The following is an 18,458-nucleotide window of genomic DNA, read 5'->3' as shown; positions in this document are numbered from 1 at the left end:
TTTCTTTGTGCTCCCGCAGACTTCAGTCTTCTTACTCTCAACCACTGCACATACCTCTTTGTGCTTCATTTAATAAATTCATTTACTCAATCAACACATGATACATTATGGTCATATCTTCCAGGAATAACTGAATATGGACTTTCTCAGACTGGAATTCAGACTCTCTTCTTTGTGACCTCTTTTGCCCAAAACATGAGGTACAGAATTTTGGATCTCATGTCATTTTCTCACATCTCAGTTATCCACAGCGAGAAAAATGTGTACGGAAAAGAGTTTCTTTGCAACACTCCCTTAAGGCACCACTGCCCATCTGATGGCAGCTGCCCGTGTTTCCAGCATCATGCATTCATGCTTTCGTTCACCAAATATTGACTGGATGCCTTCTCTGTGCCAAGTGCTGTCGTATACTCTGGGGGTCCAGGTGTAAATAAGAGAGATACGGGCCTAAGGGGGAATCAGACAGACAGTTGTTAACCATTCCACAAACAGTTGATTCCTTTTAGGAATAACAGAAGAAATCATCAATTTTTCAGGACTTGCTTCACACGCCAAACCCATGCCTTTTTGGTTGGAAAATGTCATGGGAAGGTTTCAAGAATAAATTTAATCTTAACCCTGAATAAAAACCAGAGAATTTATTCACTTTAAAAAAGGGAACATAGACTGTAAAGAACTCTTAAGAGTCCTTTTCCCACAGCCCTCCAGCCTGTTCTGTGTGGGAATCACTGGAGCGGGCAGGGAGCCTCGGGTGCTCGTACGTGCAGAGCATATCTTCATCCAGAGTTAGAGACGAAAGTATCTGCCAGTCACTCTGTTGCAGGTTATCTTGAAAAGAACTCTGACCAGGAAGCGGGAAGGTTATCAAGCACTGGTAAATGTCATTAGTTTTCAGATAGAATTCTCAGCAATCACAGGGCTAATTTGCATGCCAGGGGGTAAATCTTTATCACCTGACCCAGTAGCTAGGGCATAAAGGACATTTAATTCTACCATTTATCCAAGCTAGTTTGCTTAAAAAAAAAAAATTTAACCACTTTAAGTAGTACCCTTCTAAGGTTGCAGTGTATCTCTTGTGTAGCTGCCCAGGTTGATGTGGTTTGTGTAGCCCATAACCCCCAGCCCTTGCAGAGTCCCTGTGAGCCCATGAGTCCTCGCAGAGAACACAAATGAATTACTGATGCTGCTTTGTCATTCTCCCTCCCAGTGTGGAGTGGGAGTGGCTCTTCTAGTCATCTAACCTGAGGGTTGTATAAAAACACACTCTGAGAGCGTCACAGAAACTTGGTGATCCCTAGTTCAACTCTTCTTTTTCACATACATCTCTGGCTTATGATAAAAGCTCAATATATGAATGCATTCTGTGTTGGAGGAAAGAAATTAGCTGTTTCTCTTTCTTCAATTAACAGAATCTTTATTTTTTTAATGCACTTAGCTCTTTATTTTTTGCTTTTTATTTTCTTTTTCTTCGAGTTTTATTGAGATATAGTTGACATACAGCACTTTTTTCAGTTTAATGTGTAGAGTGTAATGATTTGACTGACACACAAAATGGAATGATTACCACGATGAGTTTAATGATCATCCATCATCTCATATAGATACAAAATTTTTAAAAATATATGTTTTTCCTTATGATGAGGACTCTACACCTTACTGTCTTAACAACTTTCATATATAACATACAGCAATGGTAATTCATGTCAGCAATGTTAATCATATTGTACATTCCATGCTTAGTACTTCTTTCTCTTATAGCTGGATGTTTGTGCCGTTTATTGCCTTCATTCAATTGTCCCACCTCCTACCTCTGGTAACTATAAGTCTGATTTCTTTTTCTATGAGTTTGATTGGTAAGCTGATATTAAAATAGAATTGACCAATAACACTATGTTAGTTCTGGTGTAAAACATCGTGAATCGATATTTCTGTGCATTACAAAATGATCACCGCACCATCTGACATCATACAAAGATAGTACATTATTAACGACTCTACTCCCTACACTGTATGTTTCATCCCAATAGCTCATATATTTTGTAACTGGAAGTTTGCTTTTGTTTCTTTTTCCTAAGGAACCGGATCCAAAATAGTACTGCTAAGACTAATGTTAAAGAATATACTGGCTATGTTTTCTTCTAGGAGCTTTATGACTCAATCTTAAGAGACTGTATGTTTCTAGGAGTTTATCCATTTCTTCTGTCGTGTCTGTTTTATTGGCATATAATTCTTCATAGTAATCTCTTCTGGTCTTACGTTTAAGTCTTTAATTCATTTTGAATTTATTCTTGTATGTAGTGTGATAAAATAGTATAGTTTATTTCACTTGCGGCTGTCTAGTTTTCCCAGCACCATTTATTAAAGACACTGTCTTTCCCCATTATATATTCTTGCTTCCTCTGTCATAGATTAATTGACCATATAAGCATGAGTTTATTTCTGGTCTCTCTATTCTGTTCCATGGATCTATGTGTCTGTTTTTATGCCAGTGGCATACTGTTTTGATGACTGTAGCTCTGTAGTATAGTTTTAAATCAGAGAGTATGATACTTCTAGTTTTCTTCTTCCTTCTCAACATTATTTTGGCTATTCTGTGTCATTTGTGCTTCCAATCAAATCTTAGAATTACTTGTCCTCAGTTCAGTTCAGTTCAGTCGCTTAGTCATGTCCAACTCTTTGTGACCCCATGAATTGCAGCACGCCAGGCCTCCCTGTCCATCACCATCTCCCGGAGTTCACTCAGACTCACGTCCATCGAGTCAGTGATGCCATCCAGCTATCTCATCCTCTGTCATACCCTTCTCCTCCTGCCCCCAATCCCTCCCAGCATCAGAGTCTTTGCCAATGAGTCAACTCTTTGCATGAGGTGGCCAAAGTACTGGAGTTTCAGCTTTAGCAACATTCCTTCCAAAGAAATCCCAGGGCTGATCTCCTTCAGAATGGACTGGTTGGATCTCCTTGCAGTCCAAGGGACTCTCAAGAGTCTTCTCCAACACCACAGTTCAAAAGCATCAATTCTTCAGCACTCAGCCTTCTTCACAGTCCAACTCTCACATCCATACATGACCACAGGAAAAACCATAGCCTTGACTAGACAGATGTCCTATGAAATTTAACACTGGTGTTTTAATAGAGATTACATTGAATCTATAAATTGCACTGGGTAGCCTGGTCATTTTAACAATATTATTTCTTCCAATCCATGAGAATTGTTTATTTTCCATTTGTTTGTGTTGTCTTTGATTTCTTTTATCAGTGTCTTATAGTTTCCCAAATATAAGTCTTTAATCTCCTTAGATTTATTCCTAGGTATGATTCTTTTTGATGCAGTTGTTAAATGAAATTGTTTTCTTAATTTCTCTTTCTGATAGTTCATTGTTAGTATTTAGAAATACAACAGGTTTCTATGTATTAATTTGTATCCTGCAACTTCATGAAATTCAGTGATGGGTTCTAGTAGTTATTCTGGTGACATCTTTAGGATTTTCTATGGACAGTATTATGTCATCTGAAAAATAGTGACCTTTTACTTCTTCCTTCCCTATTTCAATGCCTGTTACTCCTTTCTCATATCTTGTTGCTATAGCTAGGACTTCCAATAAAAGTGGTAATGGTGGGCATTCTTGTCTAGTTCCTGATCTTAGAGGAAATGATTTCAGCTTTTCACTGTTGAGTATGGTGTTGGCTACAGGTTTGTCTTACATGGCCTTTATTATGTTTAGATGTATTCCCTCTATGCCCACTTTGTTGAGAGTTTTTACCATAAAAGTATGTTGAATTTTGTCAAAAGATTTTTATGCATCTATGAGATGGTCACATGATTTTTTCTTCTTCAGTTTGTTAGTGTGGTATGTCACATTGATTTGAAGATATTGAATGATTCCTGCATCCCTGGAATAAACCCCACTTGATCAAGGTATATGATCTTTTTAATATATCGTTAGACTTGGTTTGCTAATATTTTGTTCAGGATCATTTATATTTATCATTGATATTGGCCTGTTATGTTTTCGTGGTGTCTTTGGTTTTGGAATCAGGGTGATGCTGGCTTCATAAAATGAATTTGAAAGCATTTCTTTTCAATTTTTAGGAATAGTTGAGAAGTGTAGAAGTTAATTCTTCTTTAAGTGTCTAAAGTAGAATTTACCTGTGAAGTCATCTGGCCCTGGACTTTGGCTTATAAGTAGTTTTTTGGCTACTGACTCAATTTCATTAGTGTTATTGGTCTGTTTATATTTTGTATTTCTTTCTGACTCAGTCTTGAGAGATTATAAATTTCTAGGAGTTTATCCATTTCTTATGTATTGTCCATTTTATTGACATATAATTGTTCATAGTAATCTCTTCTGATCCTTTGTATTTTCTGGTGTCAGCTATAGCTTCTTTCATTTCTGGTTTATTTTATTTGAGTTTTCTCTCTTTTTCTTGATGAGTCTGGCTAAAGGTTTATCAGTTTTATCTTTTCAAAGAATCAGCTCTTAATTTCATCAATATTTCTTTCTTTATTTTTTTTAAGTCTCTTTTATTTATTTTCTCTCTGATATTTATTTCTTTTCTTCTACTCACTTTTAGCTTTGTTTGTTCTTCTTTTTCTTGTTACTTTAAGTATAAGGTTATGTTGTTTTTTTGAGAATTTTCTTGTTTCCTGAAGTAAGCTTGTATCTCTATAGCTTTACTCTTAAAATTGCTTTTGAACACAATGATTCAAAATCTATAGACTACAACAAAAGCAGTTTTAAGAGCAGTGTCCTCTGCCATGAGGGGCCAGGGCCCAGGTCCCAGCTCTAAGAGGCTAGAAAGAGGACTCCAAACTGGCAGTTGCCAACACCAGCCTCTTCATGGTAGAATGAGCTTCTGAAAATGACTGCCACCAGCCTCTCACAGAGGGAGTCCCAGTTGCCTCCTGCCACTCTGGAAGGGTCTCCAAGGTTAGTAAGTTGGTCTGATCCAGGTTCCTTTCAAATGACAACCTTTGTTCTGGGTCTCGGAGTGTGTGAGATTTTGCATGTGCCTTTTAAGAATGAAGTCTTTGTTTCCTTCAGCTCTCCCGTACACAAGCCCTACTAGCCTTCGAAACCAGATATTCTGGGGGCTTGTCTTCTTGGTACAGAACTCCTGGGCTGGGGAGCCTGATGTGGGGCTCAGACCCTTACTCCCTGGGGAGAACCTCTGCAATTGTGACTCTCCCATTTGTGAGTTTCTTACCTGGAGGTGTGGATCTTGACTATCACTACATCTCTACATCTCTGTACCTCCTACTCAACAACTTGTGGTTCCTTCATTATATCCTTCATTTTGAAAAATCTCTTCTGCTAGTCTTCAGATCATTCTCATTCATAGTTTCTCTGTAAATAGTTATAATTTGATTTGCCCATGGGAGGAGGTGAGCTCAAGGTCTTCCTACTCTGCCATCTTGCTAGAAGAATCTTTCTTGAATATTTCCTAATGGCCCTTGAGGGGTTTCAAAGTGGTCTAAGACATACTTTCTGTCCTTTAAGAGCTTAGGACTCTAAGCTTTTTATTAAAAAAATTTTTATATAATCCTTACACCCCAATCCCTTTCCTCTGAAAGTAGTTGTCTTTTCAGCATCTATTAGTTAAGAAAATAAATTAAAATCTACTATTAATTTGGTGACCTTTAAAAATAAATTTGTATTTATTGACCTCAGGAATTCCTACAGAAAATTGAAAACCATATATGTGTGAGAGTTATTTTTACTCTGACCACAGACAGCATTTTGGTACACATGGGGATTTATAGACAAGTTGCTATGTTTCATCTACCAATTGGCTTATAGAAATAACTTGGTATTTGACAATTAAAAGTATAAAATACTTCAAGTTCTAAATGGGGGTATGGATACTGCAAATTGTCTAGAATCAAAGAAAGGAGAAATTGCTGTGATCTGTGGTAGATAGATGGGTCCTTAAGAGGTAAAACCCTTGAGCCTGGCAATGAAGGTTTAAGAGAATTGTAAATATGGAAAACTTGCAAAGAAAGCATGAAAAAGGCCCAGAGGGTTTGTTGTGTAAGAAGACAGCATTAAATGCTTACATCCAGCAAAGAACAAGCACACACTTTAGAATGAGACAAAACTGGATGTTCATGAGCTATGTGACCTTGAGCAAGCTACTTAGCATTAGCAACACTCAGTTTTCTCTCCTATAAAATGAGACTAACCTGTCCAGAACACTTTACAGGAGAGTTGGAAAGATCAAATAAGATTAAGCAAATGAGGGACAGCATTTTGTGAAGTGTGATTTTACCAAGTAAATAAACATCGTTATTTTTTAAAGTCCCAGAGATACCCAATAGATTGAGCACACCGCTGTGTTGACTGGAATTTTTGTTTTCAAGGAACAGAAATGACTCTGGCTCACTTAAGCAAAACAGGATTATTACAAAAATGTGCTGGGAGGTGAAATAGAAGGAGTGAAGTACATGGTGTGATTCACAGAAGCCAAGGAAATATGAAGTTCAGTTCAGTTGCTCAGTCGTGTCTGACTCTTTGCAACCCCATGAACCACAGCATGCTAGGCCTCCCTGTCCATCACCAACTCCTGGAGTTCACCCAAACTCATGTCCATTGAGTCGGTGATGCCATCCAACCATCTCATCCTCTGTCGTCCCCTTCTCTTCCTGCCCTCAATCTTTCCCAGCATCAGGGTCTTTTCAAATGTGTCAGCTCTTCGCATCAGGTGGCCAAAGTTTTGGAGTTTCAGCTTCATATGAAGACCCAGGCACAAAAACAAGAACTAATGCAGCAGGAGAATATTAGTAGCAGCAATTACTTAATAGTCTCCTTTGTTTTTCCTTCTTTGAGTTATTCTACTCAAGTCAAAGTCCCACAGTGAGATAGGCTAGTGGGCAGGGCATCTTGATTTATAGTCCCATGAAGATTATGAACCAGGGAGAAAAGGTAATTTCCCAAAAGGAAGTTAAAGGATTGTTAAAGAAAGGAGAACAGGATAGAGAATGAGTGAACAGAAAACAAATTTCAAAAGATCATTGATACATTTATGTAATCACATTTGTTGATCAACATGAATAATACTGAAAAAAAACTAAGAAAGTAAAAGTTGAGGCTAATTTAAGGGGAATAGCCTCTTCTAGATATAGGAATATATCTCAACCTCTTTACTTCACCTTGACTTTCCCGGTGGCCCCAGGAGGTTTATTGTATCTAGGGCATAGGTCAATGAGAGTACCTTAATCCCAGAGTCATTACACTTTAACTCTTGGCTCACTTTCCTTAGCTTTCATAGATACCACAATTGACACACCAGACTAACCTGGGAACTTTGAGCTGTTTTATGGCTGCAATAATTGAGTTGTGTCAATAACCTCTTCCTTCTCTGATTCTCTCTCACTTCATCCATGGCTCATACATTATGAATATTCAATAAATGGTTGAATATGTGGAGGATGGGAGACTAGTCTCGCCCATGTTGGGATCTAGGACCTTGACTCCTTTTTCTTTTTTATTAGTTGAGCCAAAGAATTAGATTTTCTTTTCTTAGTTGAGCCACATTTCCTTGCAAGAGCAATCTTATTCCCCTAAATCAAAGTTAACATTTGTACCTGGTGCTTTTACAGGTCTTTACAGAGGTTTTCATTGTTATCTCCTCATACATCACCTTTCAGTATTTAATGTCCTAATATTCATCTCTCCAGCTAACCTTGCCTTTACAAATCTTTATGTTGTTGTTATTCAGTTGCTAAGTCATTTCCAACTCTTTGTGACCCCATGGACTACAGCACACCAGGCTTCCCTGTCCTTCACTGTCTCCTGGAGTTTGCTTAGATTCATGTCCATTGAGTCAGTGATGCTATCTAATCATCTCATCCTCTGCCATCCCCTTATCTTTTTGCTTTCAATCTTTCCCATCATCAGGGTCTTTTCCAGTGAGTCAGCTCTTCACATCAGATGGCCAAAGTATTGGAGCTTCAGCATCAGTCCTTCCAATGAATATTCAGATTTTCTTCAACCCTGAATATTCGTTGCTGAAGCTGAAGCTCCAAATCTTTATAGTATGCCTGTTAACACAAGGTGTCATGGGAGGTGCTCTAGAGGAAGCTGACAGTTTGCTCAAGAAAGCAGAGACCTAGATACACCAGTGTTAAATGGAGGCATGAGAGTTCATGTGGAAACATGTTAAAAGAACAGTTCTTATTGACTGAGGTAAAACTGTGGGGATTTGGATAGGTTTCATAGAGGAGAAGGCAATGGCACCCCACTCCAGTACTCTTGCCTGGAAAATCCCATGGACGGAGGAGCCTGGAAGGCTGTAGTCCATGGGGTCGCTGAGGGTCGGACACGACTGAGTGACTTCACTTTCACTTTTCACTTTCATGCATTGGAGAAGGAAATGGCAACCCACTCCAGTGTTCTTGCCTGGAGAATCCCAGGGACAGGGGAGCCTGGTGGGCTGCCGTCTCTGGGGTCGCACAGAGTCGGACACGACTGAAGCGACTTAGCAGCAGCAGTAGCAGCATAGAGGAGGTGGCAAATTAAAAAAATCTCAAATGTTAAAAATATATGTATAAAATTAATAATTCTCAAAGAATGTTCTATATCAAGGCAATTTTGTGTCTTAGCCTCTACTCTTTGAAAGTACCCTACTTTAAATTGCAAATATACTTGAAAGAGGTAACACACTGCCTTGTTTATTAGTTGTAGTAATTTACATATATTTTCTCTGTGTGTGTGTGTGTGTGTGCTTATTTACTCCATCTACTCTTTGCAACCCCATGGACTGTAGCCCACCGGGCTCCTTTGTCCATGGGGATTCTCTAGGCAAGAATACTGGAGTGGATTGCCATGCCTTCCTCTAGGGGTTCTTCCAAACTGAGGGATCAAACCCAGGTCTCCCACATTGCAGACAGATTCTTTACCATCTGAGCCACCAGGGAAGCCCATGAATACTGGAATGGGTAGCCTATCCCTTTTCTAGGGTATCTTCCCCACCCAGGAATGAACCAGGGTCTCTTGAATTGCAGGCGGATTCTTTACTAGCTGAGCTACTAGGGAAATCCCATAAATTTTCTACAATATATAAAAAATAATTTTTTTCCAAATTAATCTCCTTTTATTTTTAACCATAGGATAGTACACATATTGCAAGTGATCCAGCCATGCTTATACAGGAGCTTTTATAGTATAGAATGATATATACAGATTTCTCTTATTACAAGTCATTATGACCTAGACCCTCAACATGCTTATATAATAGTTTCTGTAGTATAGTGTGATGTATATGGATTTCTATTATTATAGGTCATTATGACCTCCAGGCATAAAGCCTAATATTTTTTCCAATAGATAAGAAAGAAAATAGAAAAATTCAGATCATGTCCTTTCTTAATGGACGGTTAAGATAGAGAATCCTTGCAACTTCATCTCATGTTAACTTGGAACTTCTTTGAGAACAATGTTTAGTTCTTTCCCTGCGCCCCAAGGGACATCTGGAGATGTCTGTAAACATTTTTGGCTGTCACAACTGAGGGGGAGAAAGGGAGGGTGCTACTGGCATCAAGTTGGTAAAGGCCAGGAATGCTGCTAAACATCAAAGAATCATCTGGCCCGAAATGTCAAGAGTGACAAGGTTGAGCCACCCTGGTCTTAGAAACACCTTGACCTGCCAACCAACCAGGTATCTGTGTAGATACTAGAAAAGACAATGAGAGTGCAAAACCTTTCATGAAACATAAAAATAAATCTTTTAGAAACAGAGTAATACAAAAATGTTAATAGCAGTAAATCAAAGGTCAGCATGACAATATTATGTATTTTAGCTTTTGATTCTTCCTTATTTGACCCAAGTTAAGAAGGGTGGTAGTGATGGTGGTAATGATGATTCCTAGACATTGGAGTTTGCTTATATTTTTTATTAAGAAATAACTGACATATAACCTTATGTTAGTTCTAGATGTATAGCATAATGACTTTTTATCTGTATATATTGTGGAATGATCACAAATCTAAATAAATACTGATCACCATACATGGTTACTTTTTCTTCTTTTGATCAGAACTCTTAAGATCTACTCTCTTAACAACTTTCAAATATGCACGGTAGTAAGTATTAATATAGTTTCCATGTTTACATTATATTTCTTGACTTATTTACCTTTTAACTGGAAGCTTCTAACTTTTGACTTCCTTCACCCACCCACCACTCCCTGACTCTGGCAACAGCTTTTATTAAAATTTAGATTCCACATATAGTTGACCCCTGAATAACACAGAGGTCAGGGATGCTAACCATCCACACAGTGGAAAATCTATTTATAATTTATAGTCAGTCCTTTGTAGTCACAGTTCCACATCTACCAATTCAACTGACCACAGATCAGGTAATACCATAGTGTTTATTAAAAAAAACCTGTGTAAGTGGATCCACACAGTTCAAACCCATGTTGTTCAAGGGTCAACTACATGTTGACCTCATTTATCATATCAGGTACTTTGATCATAGGAAGTGGAAAAGGAACATAGAAAAGGGAACAGGACCGAAAGGAGTTCTTAAATGATCGTCTTTCCTTTGTGCATCAGAATAGCACTGTGGTTTAAGAGGGTGGGCTGTATGGCATCAGAAATTCTGTCTTCTGCTCTGCTAACTGTGTGCCATTGGGGAAATTCACTGACTCTCCCTAAGCCTCAGTCCCTTCTTCTGTATTATAAAATAGGGTAATAATAGTGCCGATCTGATCAGTTTATTGTGTGACTTCAAGAGAGGAGCATGTGTGAAATATTTAGCTGTTCTTGACACTTAATAAGCATCCAATAAGTGCTGTAATAATAATCATAGAAAGAGAAAGTGGAATAAATGTATTGATGATGATGATGACAATGATAACAATGACTGTGGTGATAATGATGACTGGCTTTAGATTCCGATGTTGTGGCTTTCAATGCTGGCTCTGTTACTTACCAACCATAAGACAATTGCTTTATTGATCTGCATTTGCACTTCTGTCCACACCTCTTAAGGTTACTGTGAAAACTTAATGACAGGTGCCTGGAACACAGTAAATGCCCCACATCATTGTGTCTGACCTGAAGAACCACACACGATGCTGTCCTCTACGGAAGGGGCTTATCTTTTCCTGTACCCTGATGGCTATTACTTTCCTCAAGGGTGGTGCCTTTGGTAATAGGCTGGGTCAGCAAGAAAAGGTGGGTAGTGGGCTTTATCCCCAAGGTAAGAAAAGCTAAGTGAGCCAGAAGTGGATCAGAAACTCTAGTAGGGAGCTGCTGTGTAGCTCAGGGAACTCAACTCAGTGCTCTGTGATGACCTAGAAGGGTGGGATGGGATGAGGGGAGAGGGAGGGAGGTCCAAGAGGGAGGGGATATATGTATACATATAGCTGATTCACTTTGTTGTACAGCAGAAACTAACATAACATCATAAAGCAATTATACTCCAATAAATAAATTTTACAAGCTCAAAAAAGTAAATAAAGGCCCCTGGCAGATTTGTAGGGCTTGACAGTCCCCCACCACCGCTGTCCTTGGGTTCTCCGAGCAGCTGCCTGGAGTGAGTTACAGCAAAGCCAGGGAAGGCAGCAATCCTGAGGGGCTGTCTGGCGACTGTGGGGCCCGTGTGTCCTTCTCCACAGTCCATCTAGGGAAGAATGGAAGGAGCCCAGGGTCCAGGGAGCTAGGAAGGGCAAAATCACCTCTCCATGTGGAGAAGGAGACAGACAGAGCACCCAAGACAAGTGCCCAGAAGAATAAAAGAACACAGGACACTTCAGAAGGAAGGTCACTGGGAAGCCCCGCTGGAGGACAAGACAGCCAGGGATCCCTGGAGATGATTAAACGGGCGACAGTCTCACTGCAGGGTGATCATTAGCTCTCAGACCTGCTGCTGCAGACATCTGAAATGAGTTCAGATTCCAAAAGCCAGAGTGAGCCGAGTGGTATGGATCCAGAGGGAAGCACATGGCTTAATCAGGACCGCGAAGGCAGCTGACAAATCACAGTGTTATTTGTCATCATCTCAGAAGTCGGCAAGTGTTTGTCCCTGAAAAAATCAATACTTGGAGGCGGAAAGGGCTGTATTTTTAGAAACTCCTGGATGGGTAATTTATTTCAAGTGAGCAGAGAGTTTATTTATGTTGGCACCCCCACAGAACCAATGGACAGTATATTTACACCAAGCCAGAAGACGCTGTCATTTCTTCTAATCAATTTACCCCTTTGAACAGTTGTACCTTGCAGCTTGGAGTGATAAATTCACTACTCAGGCTAAATCTCTACCCAGGGAACCAGTTCCAATGCCACCTTTAGCACTACTTCCTTCTATGGCATGGCCTGTTACATCTTTCAAAACTTTCCCACACAAATTCTGTCTTCTGAGGCACAGTGGTGTTAGCCCCATTCTATAGATGAGAAAATGGAGGCTCAATGATTGAATGTACTTTTAGCCAATGTAGGGTAGAATTAAAAGGAAAGATCTCCTCACCCCTAGTTGTATTTTCCTCAGGTTGGACTTTAAGAGATTGTAAACTAAAATACCTAACGAAAGAGAAAAAATGAAGAGGCAAGAATGTGTTTTAAATGCTTGGCTGCAAGAATGTTTGTGGGAGTAGGGGGTGGGGGGCAGTGTGGTGTACAAGTAAAGAACAGAGGGTCGGCAGTCAGACTCGGATTCAAATTCTGGTCCTGATATGACCACAGGCAGCCTCTTAACCCTTCTGAGTCATAGTTTTCCCATCTCTGCTGCTGCTGCTGCTAAGTTGCTTCAGTCGTGTCTGACTGTGCAACCCCATAGACGGCAGCCAAGTTCTTACTTCATAGAAGAATTGTAAGCTTGAAGAAAAAATAGCATTTCTAAAGTTCTCATCACAGCATCTGACAGAAGTAAGAGTCCAGTAAATGCTACTTATTTTGTTTTATTAGCTATTATTTTCACAGCATTTTTGCAACAGCCAACAGTTGAAACCAGGTCAGTGTTCAGTAGTGAAATATGGTGGCATTTATACAATAGGTTTCTATCCAGGTGTTTAAGAGATGTAGAAAAATGTAATAATGTGTAAAAATGTTCACTATATGACCACTAAGTCTCACTTTTTGAAATGCATAAATGTGGGTGTGTGCCCATACATAAATGTGTGTAGGTGTATGTACATACTTTTTTAAACTCTGGAAATTCTAAATACGCAAGAATATTGGCTAGCTGTAGGTGGTGTGATTTATAATTTCTTCTTTTTGATCATCTATTTCTATACTGTCCAGTTTGGTAGCCACTAACCCCAGGTAGCTATTTAAATTAATTAAAATTAAATAAAAGTTAAATCAGTTCCTCAGTCATACTACCATATTTCCACAGCCACACACGATGTGTGGTTTCCACTTTAGACAGTGCAGACATAGAACATGTCCATCATGGCAGTAAGTTCTACAGGGCAACTTGAGTCTAGAGAATGAAATCCAGGCCAGAAAAAATTAGTCAGGACAGGACCCTCCCTTTACCAAGCACTCAAGTTTTCATCTGCATCTACTTCTTCCTCCTTAATGAGGAGGTTAGCTGTTTTTTCTAACACATTACAATTATCACTGTGCAACAAAGTGGGGATTACCTTATTTGCAATGGTTCTAACTATGATTAGCTCTCCCAGTGATCCTATTAAAACGAGATCCCTCTGACTTAATAACCTCACGGCATTCCCTCTCTCACAGGAGGTCCAGTTCCAACCAGAACATTTCCACAACACCATCGTGTGTGAGAAGCCCAACAACCACCTCAACAAATTTAAAGGTTATATGTAAGTATTTGCCACCTGTGTGTTGCTTATAAATATTGCCTCTGCAGCTAGAAGTTTTGTCTCAAAATGGCCAAACAAATAAGCATCTGGATCCTAAGAAAGTTTATTTCTTTTTATCTTAAGAAGGGGTTAGAGAAACCTAACTAAATTGAGAAACCTTTTCCAGTCTTTGTTGCTGATGGAGTGACATTTAATTATCTCGCAGGTTTAAATTCACTAATAGTTTTTTCAGAACTCTGTGAAACAGCATCAAAATCAAGACCACACTCTGATTCAGGGGAGGCAAATATGATTAAATTTAGACCAGATTTCTGAAGGAGCCTTTATTGCACTGTGGGTAAGAAAGGGGACTTTGGAGTTTGACAGACCTAGGTTTGAAACCAGGCTCTGTCACTTACAAGCTGTGTGACCTTGAGTAAATTAATTAACCTCTCTGGGCCTTCATTGCCACTCCTGTAAAATAAAGATTATATCACAGGAATTTTCTTGTCTGAGAGTTGATCATACACAAAGCATGAAAACAGGCAGAGTAGATAGTTCATGATGTTACTGCTATTGCAATTACTGTTGTTATTATTTCAGTTTTGATTCAGCCTGAGAGTTTTGCTGTAATTTTGCTCCCACATTTGACAACTGGTCTTAATGCAAAAGACCAAAAAAAAAAAAAAAGAGCAGTGGTGAAAGATGTGAATAAAGGCCCTATTCAGGGCTTTAAGCCTTTCAGAGGACTTTCTCAGAACATCATCTCATTTAATCTGCAAAACAACCCAGGGAAGTGAGAATTCTGATTCCCAGTTGTCAGACGGGAGATCTGATGATAAAAGTTTTCAGGATTCCCTCAGGGGCATACAGCAGCTACAAGGCAGGGCCAGGACTTGCATCCTGTCTTTTCACTCTAACCCCTGTGTTTTGCATTGTCTACATGCAGACGATGAGCGCAGACATGTTATGGCAGCTTCTCTACCAATAGGCTTGCAATGAGACTTCAGAAGATTTCTCAGGAGGCAGGTGCCAGGGCTTTCCCGCCAACCACTGTTCCCCAGGCCATATGAGATGTCTTGAGGAGCAAGATAAAAGGGGGAAAAGCAAGAACAATGCAAAAGAAATGGCAGATTTTCAGTGCAAATTACTTTTTAAAAAATTAAAGAGCACAGATGGAGACAGACAGAGAAGGGCGCAAGTTCCTGGAGGAGAAGAGGATTCATAGCAGGCATCTGGCGAACTGGAGCTTGTCACCCGCCTGGGCAAGAAGTCCTCCCCTCATGCACAAGTTTTGTGGATTTGGTTCATCCCAAGGCTCCCATGCCTTGAGTCATTCTCCATCCTCTTGGAGAGCAGCCTCATTGCTGGGTTTCTATTTATAATCCTTTCTCCCCCAAACAGCTCATGCCAGCATCCAGCCTTTCTAAGCTTCAGCCTGGGCTCATCTCAGACAGAACTTTCCCAGCTCCATTCAACCCCCAGAACCTCCTCTTCCTGGTCACTGCCTCTAAAGGCAACTTTCCCCACCTGCCCAGGACTGGGTGAGCCCGGAAAGTGCAGTTGGTCAGTCTACCAGCCAGTCCATGGGATGCTGGCAAGTTCTCCACCATGCTCCCACATCTCTACCGAGGCCCACCACCCACAGATGACCTACACTCTCTTGCTGAGCAAACCACAGGTCTGATGCCTCCAGGTGTCCAGAAGCTTCTTTGGGCCTCCTTAATGTAGGAACTCTCTTGGGGCTACCCAGGCTGGCTAGAAACTGAGTAGTTTTTAATGCTTTGAAGATGAGGAATGTCAGATTTGACGATGCAATTTTTAAGCAATAAGATCAGTCCAGGGCAGTGGTTCTCAAACCCCTTCCCTCCTCTCTATCAAAGGACCTTTACGGTGTCTGACACGTTGTTGATTATCACAGCTGGGACGAGGTGCTGCTGGCATCTGGTGGGCAGGGGTCAGAGATGCTGCTCGGCATCCTATAAGGCACAGAGCAGACCCGCAACAAAGACTAATCCCACCCAAACAGTCAGTAGTATCAAGGTGGAGAAATACTGCCGTGAGTCAGTTAGATAAAGCATCCCTGTAAACAGTGCACTAAATAGAAGGGCTATGAAGGAACATTATGACCAGGAGACGAGGAAGATGCTGTCATAGGTTATCACCTTAGAGCATCATAAAAATGCCCTTTAAACCACTAGCTACTAAACAGTGAATCATTCAATATTCCATCTGTAGCAGCTCCCTCCATAAGGACAGGTGCGTCTTCAACTTCAGCCACCTTTATGATTTGTATCACACTCATAAACACTATATATTACAGATTTTTAATTGGCTTATTTTTCTCTTAATTTATTTCAGAAGAAAAAGTTATGTTACTGGCACTATGGGCAACCCGAATCACTGCTATATATAGCTTGCCATAGATTTATGGCAGTATTACTTTCCATATATAAATTTTATAACAGCAAAATTAGTAAAATGAAATCAAAACAGTTATTGTACTCTAACTACAGACTATTGCCAAAACCTCCTCCATGTTAAAAAATTAAATAAGTGTTAGAAAGGATTAACAGAGATAAACTAAGATATTTCCTTGTTAAATTCAAAAGAATTGCAAATGGAAATGACTGATTCAATATAAATTAATGGGCTGCTACTTTAAGAATTCCAATGTAGTGAAAATCACATGAGGCTTGGTGTTTGGGGTCTGGGTTCCCAAGTCCTGGGATGTTCTATGTCCCGGAAGTATGTCCTTGGAAAGATCTCTCACCCTTTCTGAGTTTCAACTTTCTCATAAGCAAGGATAATCACCCTGCTAACTTCCCAGAGCTGTGAAGAGTCAAATAAAATCATGTAAGTAATATAGTTTATAAACACAGTAAAGAATTATTCTGAGTGTACTGAGTGGTATTGTAGCATTCTGGAGCCAGACTTCCTGGATTTGAATCCCCTTTCTGCCATGTACTATGATTGCCTCAGTTTTCCTATTTTTAAAATGGGTATGAAACATGACCTACCTTCTAAGGTTGTCATGACCATTATTTAATACGTAGGAAACAAAACTGGACCTAGAGAAATGAAGTATTAAAGAGTTAGAAGGAGAGAAAATCCGTTAGGGTTCAGATGATTACTGTTCTGTTCTCCCCAGTGTTGTGGGCAAGTTATATTTAAAGTTCCTAAAAATCCCAGAGGGGAAGGGCATCGGGACTGAATGAGGACCAGACAGAGTCAACCCTGGTGTGGGTTGACTCATAAGTTTCTAGAGTGAAGTGGGAAATTGTGATGCTTCCTGAGTCTAGAAGGGAAGAACTCTACGGATCTCCCCTTTGAGAAGCTGCCTCCCAGGATGTGCACAGAGGCCACTGGTCCTCCTGCTGTGAGGTCTGTTTATTTTATGAGGATGGAGCGAGAGAGGCTAAGAGGGGAGCCTCTGGGCTGCCCTTCCTCAAAGTCTCATGATAAGAGAGGTGGGACTGTCCCTGTCCTCTACAGACTTGTGTGTGTAGAGTTCAGCTTGTGTGGGTGCAGACCCAGCAGCTGTGATGGGCGTGTGAACACTGCCTCAGGGAGCACAGCACCTATCCTTGCAGGGTCAGAAGCCAGTTCCCCCACATTTTGCCCCTAAAACCATTTTAAATCTTCCTCATTGGAGTTCTGCCTCTTAGGCAAAATCACATCCTTAGGGTTGGGTAATTCTCCTCTAATGGTCCAGTCCCCATTAGGTGTCCTAGGACCAATGAAGTCTTGCATTTAAACATGGGAATTAGTTTCCAAGTTACTATTGCTTTCTGAAGAAGAGGGAGAAGAGGGATCGTGTTTACTCACCACTTCTAATTCTGAGACACTAACCAGTGAAAGTGTGGAGATGCCACCAAACCATTTTTGTCTTTCATCATCTCCAGGGAACATCCCGATCAGACCAGGACAGGCTTTGGCAGTGAGAGTCTTCTGCTTCGAGGCTGCACCATCAGAAACACTGAAGTGGCTGTTGGCATTGTCATCTACGCAGGTTATTGTCCCTGAACACTTTCCTATGTCCCTGCCCTTTCTCCTCCTTCCTCCAAAACCTCCTCCAAATTCATCTTTAGTTGGTGGGAGCTCACATCACTTCTAACGGGTAGAAGCATGTGATTTCCTGTTTCTCAGCTAAGCAAACTAAGGCTGGAATCACAGCAGCTCACTTGGTCCACAGGAGACTTAATTCGATTCTGAGTCACTGTCACTCATCTGGATAACACGGGGAGGGGGACTCATGCATCCCTAATGGTTTTGTGACACTAACCATAGGTGGGATTGAAGAGCATCTTCTTGAGCTTGAGGAGTAACCTCACCAAACTTAGCAACATCTCCGTGTCTGCCTCAGTGTCCTCATCTGTACAATGGGAATAACATCTGTATCTGTCTCATAAAGCACTCCTGAGAGCACAGTGGCCCAGACATGGAAAGCACCCAGTGCCGTGTGTAGCACATGAGGGCATGATGAGTCTTGGTTGTTGTTTTTGCAGTTGTTTTTATTATAAGCTTTATTCATTTTGTGGTTCTGTATACGGTGGTCTGTCTCTTCTTTGCACTTTGATTTTGCTTCCCCTTGAAAAAAGATAACAGCAGCACTTCTCATAATGAGATTTGGAGGGGGTCTTGGGACAGCTGAACCCCCAGTACCTGGCACCTGGTGCTCCACGGGTGCTCAGCACATGTCTGT

General features: G+C 40.4%; 1 protein-coding gene across 1 annotated transcript in view; it reads left to right on the top strand.

Annotated features, from left to right (window-relative positions):
- The window catches only part of ATP10B (ATPase phospholipid transporting 10B (putative)), a 385,358-nt gene that overhangs the window by 280,794 nt on the left and 86,106 nt on the right, over window positions 1–18,458 (top strand). The window contains 2 exon segments of the mRNA XM_070373041.1: window positions 13,689–13,774; window positions 17,659–17,765. Of these exon segments, the coding sequence (XP_070229142.1) occupies window positions 13,689–13,774; window positions 17,659–17,765 (193 nt within the window).

This window comes from Bos mutus, chromosome 7 (genome assembly GCF_027580195.1).
Source record: "Bos mutus isolate GX-2022 chromosome 7, NWIPB_WYAK_1.1, whole genome shotgun sequence".
Taxonomy (NCBI): Eukaryota; Metazoa; Chordata; class Mammalia; order Artiodactyla; family Bovidae; genus Bos; species Bos mutus.
Note: the sequence above shows the minus strand (reverse complement) of the source record. Positions and strands in the feature narration are given on the sequence as shown.